At 45.9% G+C, this 18751-nt stretch overlaps 1 protein-coding gene across 2 annotated transcripts in view; it reads right to left on the bottom strand.

Annotated features, from left to right (window-relative positions):
• The window catches only part of RNFT2 (ring finger protein, transmembrane 2), a 276550-nt gene that overhangs the window by 203261 nt on the left and 54538 nt on the right, over positions 1–18751 (bottom strand). The window contains exon 4 of one of the 2 annotated variants that reach the window (XM_085633800.1): positions 16879–17028. The exons of the other annotated variant lie outside the window; for it this stretch is intronic. Within the exon in view, the coding sequence (XP_085489926.1) occupies positions 16879–16895 (17 nt within the window). The 5' untranslated portion in view covers positions 16896–17028. The remainder of the gene's footprint in view (positions 1–16878; positions 17029–18751) is intronic. 2 annotated transcript variants of the gene reach the window in all.

Raw genomic sequence — 18751 nt, 5'->3', positions numbered from 1 at the left:
CATTTGCCAATTTCTTCTTTCCACATAGGGACAAATCACAAAAGGCGAAGGCATGCTAATTGAGGGCAAATAAAAGTTAGGAAAATAACTTCAAACTGCCTCTTTTGATCCTTTCAATTTTTCACTGTGAAACGTTTAAACAAAAAAAAATGTATGTTCAATTATCTTGCCAGGAGAGTTTATAGAGGGCACCATAGTGCTCCTGCTCAAAAGGAACACAAAAAGAACAGAAAGTGAACTGTAACAGCTGTGCATTAAGCAGCTAAAGGGCTGGTGGTGTCATTCAAGTCATAATGCTCATTTTACACTCCTTGAAGCTGCAGATTATCTGGCTTAATTCCCAGGAATTCAATTTCCTTTAACACTGGTTAAACTTTAGGATACTCCTGTCATGTATGCCCCCTTTTTACATATATTGTCCCATCCACATGACAATAACGGTTCTGAATAGGTGACCTTTTACCTAGTAGTTTTCCCTGGTCTCTTCTACAGCAGGCTCTAAGTACTTTATCACAATTCCTGTACATAAACATGTCCTCTGGTACTGTATAATTATTCTGTATAAGGGTCGCCACTTTTTTCATCCTTGGCCAACAGGCCCGCTGTGCATGATTGCATTTGTGTGAAAAAACATTTATGATTGTTTTCAAAACATATCGATTCTAGAAGGAACTCTGTATATAAGACCCTTATACCCCCCTGCAAATTAGAGGAGAATTCCTTCAAAGCTGACACGGGGTCCTGAATGCTGAATCTTCGACACACAGTGGTCTGACATCCCTTGAGGGATAAGGCAAACACAAGGGATGTCAGACCACTGCGGGGTGTCATCCTCGGAGCAGAGACGGGGTCCTTCATTCTCTACCATTAGGTGAGGGGGTTGGTTCTTCTCTAGGGGATTCTTGGCTATACACATATCTATACACGTAGACATGCTACACCTACATATCTAGGCTAGGTACATTTAGGCAAAATACCTGGGCTCACATTTTAGAAGTATGCAAGTGCTACTGTCTTATCTGAGCTATATGTGTTCATCTTCTTAGCACTATGGTAGAAATGTATCTACTGTTTACTATATTGGTACTTGTGATTTCTTTCGTATGCCTCTGTCTCTTGATTGTCACAGCAAATATGTTTTACACAAGACGGACGCTGGACCAATAAATACTTATTGAACTGTCCTAACCGCCACCCTGTGTATTTTCTGATAATAAGTAAGCACGAGTGTCTGAGCGAAAAGTACAGTACTGTTTTCCACAAGCCCTGAGGAATCAAGGTTGTCATGTTCAGTGGTTGCCAGAGACTACCTACACCACTATAAAATACAGGGGGTGGTAGTGGCACTGTAGACCTAGATGGTCTAATGGTTGACATATCCTGTGGGGGTGTCCGGCATCAGTTTGGACACCAAGCCCTCAGTTTATGTAATCCAAAACACGTAGGTACTGGGGATTCCTAGGAACTACACGACATGGCACCGCCAACGTTGGTTTGGTTCTTATATTAACAGTTAAAATCTGAGTAGTTCAGTCGTTCTTTCTCAGAAAGCCCCACTTACACTTTTTAGAGACGTCGGAAGTGGGAAGAGAGATCCGACTCAGCTGAGCAGATATACCCTGTGTATTGGCTTAAGGTTTAAACAAGCTTGTAAGGATAAAAGGTTCCCACATTGTGCAAAACCCTAGCTCTTAACGTTTTTCTATTCTCCTTTACAAATGACTGACATTTAGGGGAAGACCAATTTGCAAATGCTCTCAACATTACAGAGAACTGCAGACATGCAGTAACTATAAAGTTGTTAGACAACGGTGTAACTGTAACAGGAGGCATTGTTACCTTCCTGATTGAGGCACACAAGGTGATCGGATCAGGAGTTATTCTATTCTTGGGTTCAGTTCCCGCCTAAAGATCCACAGACTAAATTGTTCCACACATACATTGTAGTTGAACCACCAGACGAATACATTCCATAAAAAGACATTGAAGTCCCGTTAACTTACCAGCAACACAGAAACTGGTTTAAAGGTGCCCTCCCATACACAACATCTGTCGTAAGACTCGGTCTACTCAGCATAGAAGGAGCAAACTGGCCGGTATTAGCGACATACACTCCACATCCTGAGATAGATTTGGCATTCTGTGATCCCGCTTCCCTCTCCCTGCCGCTGGTGCCCCTGCGGCCCCTACCTCCGGCCCACGCACGGTCCAGCCTCCCAACTGACCGTCCCTCCCCCCTCCCTTACCTAATGGCCGCCGCTGCATGGTCGTGCCGCTGGCGTGCCAATGGCGCGCCTAAGGCAAGCCCATCTGGGCCCGTCAACGACCAGCGCCAAATACCCTGGATCTACGACCTCCCTTGGCTACTACCCCGCCGTCCTGCTCGCACTCAACACCGGAAGACTCAGAGACTGCCAACAGGCCTCGCCGAGCACAACCCACGGCCAGTTCTTCTGCCTCCACTACCGCAAGACCCTCGCCACCACCCCGAACTCCAAAAATCACCGACCTCAGCACCGGCAACACCCTAAAATGCATCCTCCAATGCATCCTTCTCAACGTGTGCTCCGTATACAAACACGCCATGGAAATCTGGAACCTACTCTACACTCTCTCGCCATACATCGCCTTCTTCACAGAGACCTGGACCAATGCCTCCTCCGCCCCCGACATAAACACCCCCGTCCCGGACGGATACAAGATCCAGAGGAAGGACCGCCCCAACCACCCAGGAGGAGGCCTCGCCATCACCCACAGTACCCTCCGTCTCACCACCTCAAGCAAAACCTTCCCCTCCGCCGAACACCTGCACATCCAGATCCAGACCGGCCAACGCGACACTCCGAGGAACACTCGTCTACAGACCCCCCAGCCCCGAGCACCCTTCGCCACCACCATCACTGACTTCATCGCACCTCACGCCATCGCATCAATGAACTACATACTCCTCGGAGACCTGAATTTCCACCTCGACGACCCCCACTTCACCAGCCTTCAGGACAACCTAGCCAACTTCGGACTTAAACAACTAGTCACCACACCGACCCACAGAGCAGGACACACCCTCGACCCCATCTTCGCTGCAGGAAACAGTGTTCACTTCAGCCACACAACGCAACCACCATGGACCAACCACCACTGCATACACTTCGCCGCCGACAAACCCAAGGCTCCCAAACCAACCCCATGCTCATAAAGTAGAAACTGGAGCAAGATTACCGACGAGCAACTTAACTACACCTTCACCCGAGGCAACCGCACTTGGGCGTCTGACGCAAACCTCACAGCTAGAGAGCTCCACACTTGGATCTCCAACTGCGCAGACAAGCTCGCACCGCTATGCAACCCCGACAAACAACCCCCCAGGAAAGCCGCCTGGTTCACCGTCGATCTCCAAGAAGCCAGACACACCTGCAGACGCCTGGAGAAGAACTGGAGAAACACCAAGACAACCAAAAAGTACTCCACCTAAAAGGATGCCATGACGGACTACTACAACCAAATCAGAACCACCAAGAGGAACTTCATCCACAACAGAATCCTTGCCAACTCCGCCAACTCCAAGGAACTTTTCAGTGTCATTCAGGAATTCGCCAACCCTCGCAGCGAAGCCACAGACATCACCCTGTCCCAAGACCTCTGCGACAAGCTTGGAACCCACTTCCACCTCAAGATCAAAACCCTCTATGACAACTTTATCAAACAGCGACCAGACGCCACAACCACCCCTCACCCCGAAGACACCATCCAGCCCACCATCTCCAAATGGACTCCAATCACAACCAAAGACACCACCTTGACCATGGCCATCGCACCCGAAACACAACGCACAATCAACACCACCTACACAACAGGCACCTTCCCCGTCTGGAAGCGTGCAGAAGTCAGGCCCCTGCTCAAGAAGCCCACAGATGACCCCACTGACCTCAAGAACTACCGGCCCATCTCACTCCTCCCCTTCGCAGCCAAAGTTGCAGAGAAAACAGTCAAGAAGGAACGGACTTGATTCATCGAAGAGAATGCCGTCCTCGACCCATCTCAATCAGGATTCTGAAGCAACTACAGCACAGAGACTGCCCTACTCACCACCACAGATGATATCCACACCCTCCTGGACCAAGGCCACTCCAGCCCTCATCCTACTCGACCTGTCAGTGGCCTTCAACACCGTATCCCACCGCACACTATTCGCCAGACTGCACATCGCCGGCATACAAGGAACAGTCATGGACTGGATCCGATCGTTCCTCACCAGAAGAAACCAAAGAATCAGACTGCCACCCTTCTGATCCCAAGGAAATCACCTGCGGAGTCCCACAAGGGTCATCACTGAGCCCGGCCCTCTTCAACATCCACATGGCCCCCCTCGCACGCATCGTCCGACAACACGGTCTCAACATCATATCCTACGCCGACGACACCCAGTTCATCCTCTCCCTCACCATAGACCCCACCACCGTCTGGATGACCAACAGCTGCCTGAAGCTCAACGCCGAGAAGACAGAAGTCCTCGTCCTCGGAACCACCCCTTCAGCTTGGGACAACACCTGGTGGCCGACCGCCCTCGGAAGCCCCCCTACCCCTGCAGACCACGCCAAAAGCCTTGGCATCGTACTCGACTCATCGCTCACCATGAACCGAGAGATCAATGCCGTCACCTCCAGCTGCTTCAACACCCTTCGTATCCTTCGCAAGACCTTCAAATGGATCCCCCACACACTCATCACCAGCAGACTTGACTACGGAAACGCACTCTATGCCGTTATCAACAAGCCCCTACTCAGCAAACTCCAGACAGTACAGAACGCCGCTGTCAAACTCGTCCTCGGCATCCCGCGACACCACCACATCAGCCAACACCTACGTAGACTCCACTGGCTACCCGTAGAGAAAAGAGTCACCTTCAAAATCCTCACTCATGCCTACAAATGCCTACACGGACCCAAATACCTCAACAACAGAATCAACTTCCATGCACCCGAAAGAAAACTCTGATCTGCCAACCTCGCTCAGGCCGAAACCCTGTGGATCCACAAAGCCAGAGCAGGCAGAAGATCCTTCGCTCACATTGCAGCCAAGACCTGGAACGAGCCACCTGCAGACATCAGACGCGCCCCCTCCCTGAACACCTTCAGGAAGACTCTCAAGACCTGGCTTTTCGGCTAAGCAGAAATGCGGACCTCCCTCCCCCCCTCAAGCCTTGAGACCCTCAACGGCGAGTAGAGCGCTTACAATTCCCCCGATTGATTGACATCAGACCACACCTACAATTAACTCACAGACTAAAATCGGTGATGGGGACAATCCCCTCCAAACGGGAGCACATTCCGTTCTGGATAGCACAAAAAATTGCACAGCTGGAAACAGTATTTCCCCATATTGTTCCGCAGGAAAAACATATAATGCCAACCATTTGCTTGCCAATGGGGATGGCTCCCTCGATTGAGGATTGTACCATCTTTGCTGCTGTATACATCTGAATACACGGTACACTTCCATAGCAGCCGTTCCAGAGGTATTGAAGCAGATACAGATTGAGTGCAGGGCAGGACCTTCCTTGGACTTGGGGATGAAACTGGTGGGTAATGTTTCCCAAGTCATGCTGAGCAACATAAAAGGGGAGGCAGCAGCAGTGGCTATACATCATCACCTAAGGGAAATAGCTCCTATAAATAAAAAGCAAGAGTTACCAAAAATTATCGAAGAAACCTACACAGCATTAGTTAGAGATAGTTTGGGAGCCAAACTAGAGAAAACAACAAATGGCAGGTAGTCCCGACAAGAACAACTCGAAGCAAGCTTCTAGTTCTTCTAAAAGGAGATGGGATAACAAATAATATAAAAATAGCAATACAGAAAAGAATGATCAAGGGGTGAGTCTACCCAACAGGAGTCCTCTGAAAAGAGGTATAACTTTAGGAATCGTGATAACATTAGGAAACCTGACAGGTATCAGGACACAGATACACGTTCCTTTCGTTCCTTCCAGGGTTCATCAAAAAACTCGAGAGGGATGGGCGATCTGAACAAAAGATATAAGATCGACCAAAGACAAAAACGGAAACACATCATAATTTAGATTACATTATCAAGCAATCAAACAACAACCTCAAGTAAAACCTCAATTCAAAAAGAAGAAAGCAGCTGACTTGAAAATTAGATGTGCCCAGGTTACTGAGGGCTCGGTTCTGAACGGGGAATGGGCTCGGACGATGCTAGACAGCGTGGCACAAGTAACAATAGCATGCCAGAACCTGAAGGATTTTCTGGTGACAACAGTATTGAATGAATAGATCATGGTGGAAACACCTGATACAAGAGTTAGTGTCCCACATCAACTGTACGAAATTACACTCCAAATAGAGGGGGACATCTCAAGAAAAGTTAAAGGACTCTTTTTGGACAACTTAACATTTGGATAGGACATCCTTTTTAGCAGAAAAAGATTGGTCACCCGAATTTGTGATGGATTGCCCAAAAGGAGAAAGCGTAATTTTGTCTGCTTTCTCCGACCTTGTTCCAGAATCAATAAAACATTCATATGCGCAGGAGTGGGCGCTAGCTCCAGCATTATACCACAACCATGTAGGGTGAGACGTGGAGTCTACTCACCACGAAATCCCATTAAAATCTACTTCAAATTCACAGAGACAGTACCCTTTTAGAAACAATGCAAAAAGACAGGGAAAAGAAACCTTAGACCAACTTGAATACCAGGGTGTGATTGGGACTTTCACCTCCCCAATGAACAATCCTTTGTTTCCCATAATGAAACCTGACAACTGATATCGTCTAGTTTTAGATTACCGACATTTAATCCAAGCACACACACATTTGCAGATCAAAACGCACATAAAGCCGCATTAATGAATAACATTGCACTGAAGAATTAAAAAACGACATTAGATATCTCTAATGGATTCTTCTGCCAAAATATGGCTCCAAAAAGCAGATATTTTACAGCATTTTCTGCCCTGGGGACTAAGCGTCACTTCTGTTGTTTGCTCCGGGGTATACGAACAGCCCGGGGCTATTCTTGGCAAGAGTGTCCGAATTATTACAAACATGCGATGAGGAGGCAGTGTCCTATGAAGATGACATCTATCTGATGGACGATGAATTACTTGAACACTGGGTGAACAACATAATTGTGGGTTTCGCCAACTTGGGCTACAAATTTAATATCAAGAAATGAAAATTTGCCCATCTCAATGTCCTATTTTTGGGATATGAGCTATTAAGTGGTGGCAAGAGTCTGGTAGCCAACTATTTAGAAAAGAGCGCGCTGCTCCAGCCTCCAAAGACTCTCAAAGGTTTGCAATCCATTTTATGATTTCTAAATGTTGGCAGAAATACATTCTGGATTATGCAGAAAGAGTAAATCCTTTCTGCGACTTAATCAGACCTGATTTCACAGCAAATCAGTGGACACAGTAAACATACAGATACTCTCCGTTCCGGTCAGACTGACATGATAGTATCAAAACACTTGCACACACATTTGAATTCTACCAACTTAGTGATCCGGGTGGTCCCAGGTTTATCAGGATATACATACATCACCTTCAATGAAGGTGAGACAGTCCCGATTGCATACATATCACATTTATACACAAATGCTGAAATGCGATTTGTGGCTACAGAAAACATACTGACAGCAATACAGACTGCTGTAGCGAGAGAAAAAGCACTAGCACAGGGGAAACGCATAATCTTTACAACCCCGGTACCAACTTTAGAAGCGGTTACCAAAGCAAGCATTTCAAATGCAAAAGCACTGCATCCACAATGGATACAATGGGCTAATTCTCTCAGTGCAACAGACGTAGATTACAAATACGATCCTACAATGAAAACACAAGCGTTCCTGCAGTACGAACAAGAATACCCTCTCCCGAATGAAATCTTGCCTCTAGAACAATATGATTACATCATTTATACTGGTGGGTCTGCTCAGCCTGCGATAGGAAGTAAACAGTATAGCACAGCTTGTGCTATAGTGAAGGGACGTATGCAGGACGGTAAGTTCCATCCCAGCAACAGCCGTGGCCGCTGCAGGTGAGAGCGGTGGGGCCGATTTCGAGAGACGACCATAAGGGAAAATTAATTATTTATTTAATTTTCCCTTGTGGTCGTTCCTAGAAATCCCCCCTCCCCCCGCTAGCCAGCCCCAGCACCCTGACCTGCAGCGGCCGCCCAGCAATACAATTACACAATCTTTAAGAGATTGTACGGCGCAGCTGGCAGGACTGAAAGCCATGATTCTAGCACTACAAATATACGGATCCGAAATTCCCCACACTCATAATGTGTGATTCGTTCTACTGTGTGCAGTCTTAGGAAAGCCAGACTAGGTGAGAAATCCTTTTCCTACCTCGCTCCCCTGTATTCGAACCAGCTTCCCATACACCCGAGGCAATGCCCAGATTATCTGCGCTTCAGGAAACTTCAAGGCCTCCCTGTTTTAACATCTTCCTCAGCCAGCAGCTTCGCCCAAAAGCGCAGAACTACCCCTTCGGTGGGGGGTGGGGGAGGGATTCAGGCGCTCTACAAAACCAAGAAATAAATACAAATAAAAAATTAAAAAATATCTTCGTTAATGGGGCCAGAAAGGATTTAGAGATTTCAAGGGTTGCATAATTAAGCATAAATTGTTATGGGAACAAGTGGCAAAGCTGAAGGAATGCCTGTCAAGGGCTCAAGTTATTCATACCTTGAGTCATCAGCGTGTTGGCGTACACGTTGAAACGTTGAAGGGAATTCACTGGCTGATGAAGCCGCCAAGGCGACAGTGCGAACTGCTGCCGTTAATACAATCACTCGTTCTAGCACGACAATAGGCGGAGACATACTGATAGATGTTAACGCCTCGAGAAACGGCTCTGCCGTGCCGAAGGGCTTTCCCCGCAAATATTCCAATAAATTAGATGGGCAAAATACACCGTATGCTCAAATTCCAGTAGTGGGGGATAGAGTTATTCCAAATATGGATTGCACATTAGGTTCAATTCTAGCTGCACACAAGGGTCTGGGCTAAGCACACGCAGGAGTCACTGCTATAATTTCATTATTGAAGCGGCGATTCTGGTGGCCAGGTTTATTTGAGCGAACCAAGGGTTATGTCCTGAAGTGCGACATCTGCCAGCAGATTAAAAGTTCAACCATAGCACAGCCACCGCAAACACTGTTACTCATTTCAGACAGATCTCTCGCATGTGTCTATTTGGACCACTGCGGCCTCTTACATTTAGATGGGGCCTACAAGTACATCTTGGTGGCAGTGGATTTATGGGTTTGGCCTCAGCGCTCGGCTGACGCCCAAACTGTTATAGAGGATTTGTGAGTTTTTATCAGGACATACACAATTGTCACGTTACATTCCGACCGTGGCCCTGCGTTTTGCTCACAGGCTTACAAGGAAGCCATGGGAAGTATGGGCGTGGCCTTGCAGTACTCCTCCCCCTACTATCCCAGGTAAATTCAGTGGTGGAGAGGAAAAACCAGGACCTAAAGCAACCCTTATCAGCAAAGGTTTAAGTTGTGGGTGGCAGTTTGGTATGGTGTCCAGAGGGCACTAAACAACATGTCAAGAAAATCCTTGGGAGGATGTACCCCCTATGAGATCCTGTTTGGGACAAGAATGTGGGTACCTGACCTCAATTGTGCCAGCACAGTGGTGATTGTAAAACCATTTGAATTGAATGATCATTTGGCTGTTTTACAGGAACTCAAAGAATTCCGGGCATTGCAAAACAACTTCCAAGTAAAACGCACTGCCACTGGGCAAGTGAAACAGGTTCCGGCAAGACCTGCCTGGGTCCCGAAAATTGGGGGCCTGGTCAGCAAAAAGATCGTGGACAAAAAGGAGTTTGGGCCAGCTTAGAGAACACCTGTACCTTCCTGGCAGTCGAAGGAACAAGAACAGTATTTCTTCCACCCCTTGCCGGCAAGAAAGAAAGATAATTTGTCTCCATTGATCTGATCAAACCACACTATGTGGCCATTCTCAACAGTGGGCCGCGTGGAATCCTGAGTAGCCGCAGATCTCCTCTTGCTACTAAATAGAAAGTTCAGATGGAACGACAAATAATGTTTCAAGACTCACCTGCGTAAAATGCAGGAGTATCAAATAACAGAGTACAAATTACACCAGTTGAACAAAATCCAGATACATCAAACAAAATTGCAATTCGGCCCAATAATGACATCTACATCAATGTGCCTTCACAAGAGACACCAGTTCTACCAACCCTATGGAGCTGCCAAAGATAGATCGAACTGTGTCTGGCTAGTTCATTGACTTTTCCTCACATCCAAGTGAACCTGAACAAAAGCTACCCATTTCCAGAAAAGAACAATTGCGACAATTCTAACTCTAACTGAAAAAGACTTACTTTGTGTCCCCTTGGCTGCATCTTTGGTTTGCATTAGAGATCATGTTCCTGTTGATTTGGATTGGTATAGTAACTGTCTTTTTCCTACTACTGATTGGACATTACCTCCCACACTGCTCTGTGAACTTGGTCCTGAAACCACATACGTCATCACATTGTGAACAGAGAGACCTGTCCCTAGAGAACATTACAGCAGTTTCAGAACTTGATGGTATAGTTTGGGATAGGGTTTCATATGATGCATTTTGTCCTACTGAACATTAAAAAATTCAGATGTATTTAAAATTTAATTGAATGATTTCATTACCCCGAGTACACTCTGATGATTGGGACATTGAGAGTGTAAATACTATGCTGTCAGATTTAGAACAATCTGTTGCACTTTCTTACAAGGAATTGTATGATGATACACCGGATTAGAACACCATGTATTGTTAGCAGCATTATGGTCACCACTTTTTGCATAAAGCGAGTATCCTACTCACTATTAACACTTAACATCAATGGGAACATTGCCAGACACCACCGAAAGGTAGTTCAGCCACATTTGCACAGAAATTTGCACACTTTTCAGGGTTCAATACATCAGACCCAAGATCATACTACTATAAGCTTGCACAAACGAATGCAACTGCGAAGAAAATTATGCTGACTAACACCAAGCTGATATATTCAACACCTTTTATCTCCCAACTGTCTATACAGAGTTTCGACTATTGGAGGGAAACGATAGACACAAAATCCATCTGGGGGGCGAGAGAATAGCAGGTTCAGGGATCAGAGGCTTTATTCAGAGCTTGCTTCATACCATTTCAGATAATCTTCCTGAAAAGAACAGTGCAATAGACTACCTCCTACGGCAGTGGTTCCCAAACTTCTTCAACCCACGGCTCCCTTGCCCTGTTGGCCGCGGCTCCCCAATATGTTACTTTCTTTTGGCGGTGGGGGGATGTAAACCCAGCCTTAGGAGTACTTCCATTTTTCACCCTGAAAATAATTGGGATGAAGCCAACCAAGGTATTATAATGATTGATGTGGGGCTCACTCTTTCGAACCAAATGGGGGGTAAGTAAGGGGGGGATGAAAAACGTATTCATTGGCACCTTTTGCATGATTGCTAGGTGTAAGAGTGCAGCTATTGTGAGTTTCATAATTTGTGGCATCAAAGCACATTGGATATGTGTAGAATAGAGTGGTGTATGGCTGCACTTTAACAAACCAGGGGCACTCAGATCATGCAGAGGGCATAGCAGCCCTTATATTCCTTGGATGCACTGGAAGACCTGGCGTGTGCACTGGAGGCTCTTTGGCATGCACTGGATAGCCCTATGATTGGCAGTGCAAGCCTAGGAATGTGCTTTAGAAGCCCTCTCATATGTGCTCACAGATCTGGAATGCGCATTGTAAATTGTAAATTGATACTTGTATAGCGCACTACTCACCCGCAAGGGTCTCAAGGCGCTTGTACGAATACCGCTGTAGAACCCATCCTGGCTTTCCCTGTGAGGTGTCCACTCCTGGGCACCCCCAAGGTGGAGGCCAGGCATCCTTAGCGTTGTGGGGGCCGTTGTGGAGATTAAGCAAGCTATTGCCCAGAGTTGCAGAGTGGGACTCCATGATTGGAATGGCACCGAGGCGAGAATTATCAGGTCCGTGGAATTTTTGAGCCCAAGACCCGCCGAGGCGGGGAATTGAACCCTGGTCCCGGGCTAGACCTCTGCATCAGGGTCTGCCGCTCTAATCATTGAGCCACACTTCTCCACTCCATTGTCAGTATTATGTTGTGAATGGCCAGCCATGGAATCTGAAGCAAGCTTCCCCCTGCTGCCTTAGTACTTAACGTTTTGCTGTTTTGACTATTGTTGTGCTCCTGTCCTGTTATCAGTGTCCCACCATGCCTGGTTTATTACACTGCACAATAAGCGTTGCTAAACCATTTTCACTGAGTCTACACAGCAAGCAGTTGGGGAGTAGTCAAATATAGACTTCTATATTCATGTGAGCACAGTGCTGCCTGCATCAAGGCCAACTCAGGACCAACAGATGCATGATTGGAGAGATGGATTTTAATGCAGGAAACTATATTATGATACAGTAAGTAAACTACACTGTATTAATGTACATTTCAATTAACGGTGCTTTTGCAGCCCTTTTGTATTGCGTCAGTCTAGTCCGGGAGGCATAAAAAGCATGACTTGTTCGGACAGGACATTCAAAGCAGTGACATATACAAGACAAAAATGTCCTTGGACTATTACGGTGACATTGTGCAAATTCTAAAAAGAGGGTTGTTTTGGAACTCACAGTGGCACACATCAGGAGCGAAATGCTGGCTGTGTCTGAGTGCACAGGACTCATTTGAATATTGAAAGGCAATCACTGTCCTTGCACAACCCCATTCTGTTTAAACTTTGCAAAATAGAAAATTGTGAAGGCAAAGACAAAGTACAATCGTCAGTGGCATGTCAGGAAGTGGAGATCAGTGAGTGGGTGGTGGAGCCTACACCCAGAGGGCAGCACATACTACTTGATCCTTGCATTGAGGACAAGGATAAAGCAAATAGGAAACGTCATGTTAATGACGAATAGCAGCAGACATAGACAAATAATGTTCTCAAGCCATAAACTAGAGAAGCAAATGCACATCATTTGCACTATAATCCAGGATTAGTCTTTCCAAACTCTCTATGACCCACAGGTTTTGAACAGCTCTTAGCAGCTGGCACATTTACCAACTGAGATCATTCCCATTATATGTGTAAATCTGAGAACGCGGCTAGTGGCCATGAGTTTTCGCCTGCCCTGCCCCCTTGTGCCTGCACTGCTGCACCAGAGAGGGCTTCACGGCGCTGTGAATCATTATGTTTCAAGGGGTGTTGTGTGTAAATGCAGGTTGTCTGCAAATGTTTAGTTACGCTTTGAGCGCCGCAGGACGTTTTATTTCCTTCTTAAGTACCTCCGACCCAAATCCTGGCTGCCCTGTCTACCAACTTGCTGTCCTTGTGTATCCCACGTAGGCCCCATCCTCCTCCCCTTGAATGGTTCTGCCTGAACTTCCTAATCACGGTGCTGCAGTGCTTGCATGTTTCCGTCCGTTTGTAGGAGTGTTATGCAAGGCTTCCTCCCTCCTTGCTGAGTGGTCCCTGGGAGCAGGGGAATTGTGCACTCGCTAGGCGTGTGGGATTTCGTAACTTTCTCCTGAACTCCAGTTTCCCTGCTCCTTTTGAACTGCATTATTGAAAGAATAAACAAAACTGCTACCGATTACAAATCAGTGTCTGAAGCATCCTGCCCTCCACCGCAGGTATTACTCTTATTGTGTATCAGTCAGTGGTTCCTAAACTGTGTGCTTGGTGCACATTGTTTGCGGCGCCCCTGGCTAGTTTTGGTGGCGCACCAGGGTGCCGCGGCGCACAGATTGGGAACCACTGTCCTAAGGGTTTGCAAAAATGAAAGACCTGAAAACACCCGCGTCCCCTCGCCCACACCTATTGAAGGTGTATCAAATGATACACTGATGAGTGAGGAGGTACTGGGTACAATGATACAGAATGGTACATACAATTCATCAGCCCCCATTTGGAAGGAATGGTTGGTTTCACCTATCGACGCAAATAGGTGTCAATCAAGATTCAAAGCTACCACCGGAGAGTTTAGGATCAATAGGCCTGACTCACGCTATGTACACATGACGACCCAGGGGTAGTGACTTCTTATAGTGATGGGAAGTTATGCCTAGAATGGTTAAAAACCTCAACACTATTACAGGTGAAACAACACTTGCCCCCTTCTGTCTGATAACATGGATTTTAGGGATTTCCTACTAGGTCCCAAGAAACCGCGCAGAAAACGCTTCTTATATGCCATCTACAATGAACTATGGAAGGTCTCTCAACAGGCCTTAGCTGTGGTAGACCATGGAATGACCACACTTTCGTCGCGTATTTATTCACTGGGCAACATTGTGTCCTCCGCGATTGATATAATGGAACAAGATTTGTGTATTCTACAACATGGGCAAACTCAATTGCACTCCATTATGCTTTTAAGCTGGACCCTACAATCATTGCATTCTGGCTACGTGCCATGGTGGTACATTAACAGCACAAATCTGTTTTCGGCTTATAATCTGACCGACAGACAATTGACCTTGGCACGCACAGATGCAAAGTACACCATGCTGCTCATTGAAAAATTAGAGAAGTTACATTTTATAGTAGCAGAGCTCCTATCTACGGAATGGTTAATTCATGGCTATATCACACTGCCAATCTTGACATTCCAGTTCCAGTACTGCCTGAAATACCTCCAGGTAGGCAGGTATGAAGCATTGAGTGAAGGGTACGTACAGGAAACCTGGGAGTTGCCGTACAGATATAGGTGTAGAAATAAGGACACTGAAGTTTTCTTAATTGGCACAGACTGCAAGAGGGCTTTAAGTGGGTCTTTGGTGTGCAAAGAGGTTTTGCTTCACAGAGCGTGTAATGCTTCAAAAGCGAACTTATCTTGCTACTTGAAGGGCTCCCCAGCTGCCGTGATTCATCCAGTTTTCGAGTTACTCTCAAATGGGAGTTATTTAATTCAGAATGATCAAGGTTGTTGCGGAATGACGCTAGGCATCGCCAATCTGGTCACGGTAAACTCCAGGGATATTTGTTGTAAGCAAGTATTGTTTCCCCCAGCTCGCTTAGTTAGGGAGGCACCACTGTGGCCTTCGTTGAATGTTTCCAGTATTGCGTTTGATTCGCTGAGCAGACTGAAACCCATGTTGTTTCAACAAAATGTGGCCTTAACTTCAGCCCGAGAGACTTTTGATCTCGAGGTTGCAAGGTCTTCGGTAGAGATACAGGGTCTGGTCCATACGAACTTCCCGCTCTATTTCGTAGAAATGGTTCATCGTATCTTTAACATGTCTGATACGAGGGGGATTGTACACTTATTTAAGCGCATTGGATCAGGTATATTAACTACCTTTCAGACCATCCTGAGTAATTCCAGCTTTCATACATTCTGTACTTGGAAGCGTTTTTGGAGGGCTTCCTCTGGTCCTGCTATCAGTGGCGGGCATCCTGGTTTTAATCCTATTGATTCGCAATGGACGTCTCAATCCTTTAAAAAATGGAGAGAACACTGCTAGAACGACGTCATGAACGTATGGTGTTCTACCGGAGTACGCCTCGGCTTCGAGAGTTGAGTGAGCATTGGTTCCTGTCTTTTAGACCAGTCTGGCTAGACTGTGTCCTGCCTGTGTTCCGCTGCCTCTTCTGCGAATTTGGATGCGTGTTGGGCCTGTGTCCGACACTTTCATCGGTTAAACCAACAGACAAAGACGTACTCCTGGAGTCCTAGCAGGCCCACGTGCACAGTTGTCCACAGCGAATTCCCATGTTGGTGATGGCACTTTTGGAGCCTCTAAGGGATGCTTCTGCTCCTTTTGGAAGGGAAATCGGCTTTGCTACAGAGGTACAGGCATTGGTTCCAGGCGTGCAGGCATCTAATTCTTCCCCGATGACTGCTGTGGGAACCAGAGATGATCATCTTTCTTCACTCTACACAATCTTGAAAATTCTGGAAGGATTGCCACCTGCAAATGCAATGTTCAGTAATGTTGCGTCGTCAGACCGGGATTCCTAAACAATCTGGCCTTCCCAGTGCTGGGAACTATTCGGCTGATTTTACCAAATTGAAGTTCGAAACGGACTTTGTTTTATTTTTTTCCCTTCTCTGCTCAGACTATAATGGCTTTCAAGGCGCTCAGTGTAGTAATAACCACATATACGAGTTTGGAGGACCTTTTGAACACTTTTAGGGAAATGGCTTTTAAGACTTTTAAAAGGCTTTTAGTAGTTTAGTTATAAATTAGTTTTATGCTTTTTATGACCTGAGCTTTATTATTGTCTAGCTAACCCGGTTGACCTTTTGATGAGGAGTGGGTGTCATGTCCTTTAGGATAGTCCTGTCATGTATGCCCCCTTTTTACATACATTGCCCCATCCACATCCAAACGAAGGTTGCTCAAAGCAGTGAAGACGCCACACGCGATGTCAAATTCCACCTTTAAATGTAGGGTAGGCAGCAGCAAAATACAGTCGTGACCTTCCAGCGCTACATTAGCCATACATTCCAGACGCGTTTCGGGATAGTCCCCTTGATCACTGGCATGGCGTGTGGTGGGAAACAGCTGTGCAAAATGAACTCGCACTCGTGGTTGTTTATGAAATAGTCCCGCCCTCATGGGCGTGTGCAAAAGTGCATGCTGGTTCTTAGAGTTCAAAAGGGTAAATCCATAGTGGAGCCGCTGTTTTGACCCTTCCAATTTAATTTTAACCATTGGGTCGCTGTTTCGGACAGGGCTGTTCTTGTTGCTTGTCTTGTGCCACACCAAACATGACAATAACGGTTCTCTATAGGAGACCTTTTACATAGTAGTTTGCCCCGGTCTCTTTGACACCAGGCTCTTAGTAGTTCATCACAATCCCTGTACCTGCCGTACATAAACATGTCCTCCGGCACTAGGGCCCTGCATGCTGAATCTTCGACACGCAGCAGTCTTGCATCCCTTACGGGGTGTCATCCGTGGAGCAGAGGCGGGGTCCTTCGTTCTCTACCATCAGGTGAGGGGATTGGTTCTTCCCTAGGGTATTTTTGGAGATATATATAAAACTTCTGTTATTTCACAGTTCACCCACATTATTCAGAGTTTATAAACATGAATTGATATTCCATGATGGAGAACAACCAACACCATAGCCATTCTAATGCAATCTGGATCATTCTTGTCCTAGACTGTTTTTATGCTTTGATATTAGTTGAAATGTTCCTAACCCTCTAGTCAAAAGGCCATGGACATTCAAACTGGATTTGTGGGCATTTTCTGTCTGTGGTCTCGGTTTGCAAAAAAGCCAATTTGTGGAATAAGCCACCCTTGAAACTTTGTATAGTAGAAGTAACCAGAAGTAATCTAGACCCAATGCCAGATGATTTGAGTTTTGGTTGCCAGGATCCTTAGCCTTCTTCTTCCACCTTTTTTCAAGTAATTGTTACAGTGTTACCAGTTTGGAAAAGAAGGGAAATTGATGTCAAAGAGGTGTGGGAGTCCTAGAGGCAGATGGACTGCAATGTGCCCCAGAAGACTAATATAGCAACTGGTTTCCATCGAAGAACACTTTGATTAAGCTTATCATGTCATTGGAGAAGTGCATGCTTCTAAGGTCTGCCAGTATAGGTCTAGATGGAAAGGAACCCCTTTCCACAAACATTTTGATTGACACAATGATGGAAAATATTGTGGGCATGCAGGTCACTGGAGAAAGGCTCCTCCTATCCTTCAGATAATGTTGAATTGACTTCATAACTAGACAAGTATCTGGAACGATGACATTGCAGGATGCCACTGAGATTCTCAGAGACGATGACTTGCATTCCACTCAACACTGCTTTTTCTGAAGACTGATAGTTTTTCTTTACTAACCAATCATTCAAGTTTGGGTAGATTAATGTTTTCTTCTGAGACACGTTGCCACCATTCAATTGAAGAAGGTGAATGGCAATAACTTCCGTCTGAACAACAGGACTCTGTACTGGTAGGGATGTGTGTACTGAAACTTTGAATGCGCTTTTGCAATGGGATTATGAAAGTATGGATCCTGAATGTTCATTGCACACATCCAGTGAACTTAATGAAGTAAAGAAAAGTTCTGATTTAGCACCAGTGCTCTAAACTCCTCCTATTTGTTTGGGCTGGTCTTTTAGGTCAATCTCTGGACTGTATTCTTATTTTATGCCCATTGCTCATACAAGAAAGTAGCGCAAACCCATTGCTTTTCTGTGATAACAAAGCAATGTTCATGACCTCAGTGGTTTCAGCCTGTTAACCTTAACGAGGAGATCTTCTAAACATTCACTAGCAGTATCACTTCCAGGTTCTAAACGTCAACTGCAGCACTGATGACCTGGTTTGAGACCGCGTTCCTTAATTTAAGATTTCTTGAAAGGGTGGCTTGTCTGTCTCCGGGAAGTTCATTAGCTTATCTCACAATATATCTCACAAGGATCTGATGTATTTAGCTATTAGCATTGAAATGCTTGCTAGCGTCATGGTGGGCTTCTGCCCCACAAAATCCATTCCTCTTCCCTCTGCAACCAGGGAAGCTGCTGAGGTTGAAGTACATGGATACTGTTTCCTTTTCAGTGTGATGGTCATTGAATCAGGAAAAAGATACATCCTTAACAAAAGTAGATCTTACTACGGACGCTTACATTACTATACCAGAGGCCTTCATAGCAGGTGATATAGGTGCAGGTTTCTGGAACCAATGGATGAAGTGGATTTGATAATCCATAGATATGTAAAGTTT

Source organism: Triturus cristatus, chromosome 11 (genome assembly GCF_964204655.1).
Source record: "Triturus cristatus chromosome 11, aTriCri1.1, whole genome shotgun sequence".
NCBI classification, from domain to species: domain Eukaryota; kingdom Metazoa; phylum Chordata; class Amphibia; order Caudata; family Salamandridae; genus Triturus; species Triturus cristatus.
Note: the sequence above shows the minus strand (reverse complement) of the source record. Positions and strands in the feature narration are given on the sequence as shown.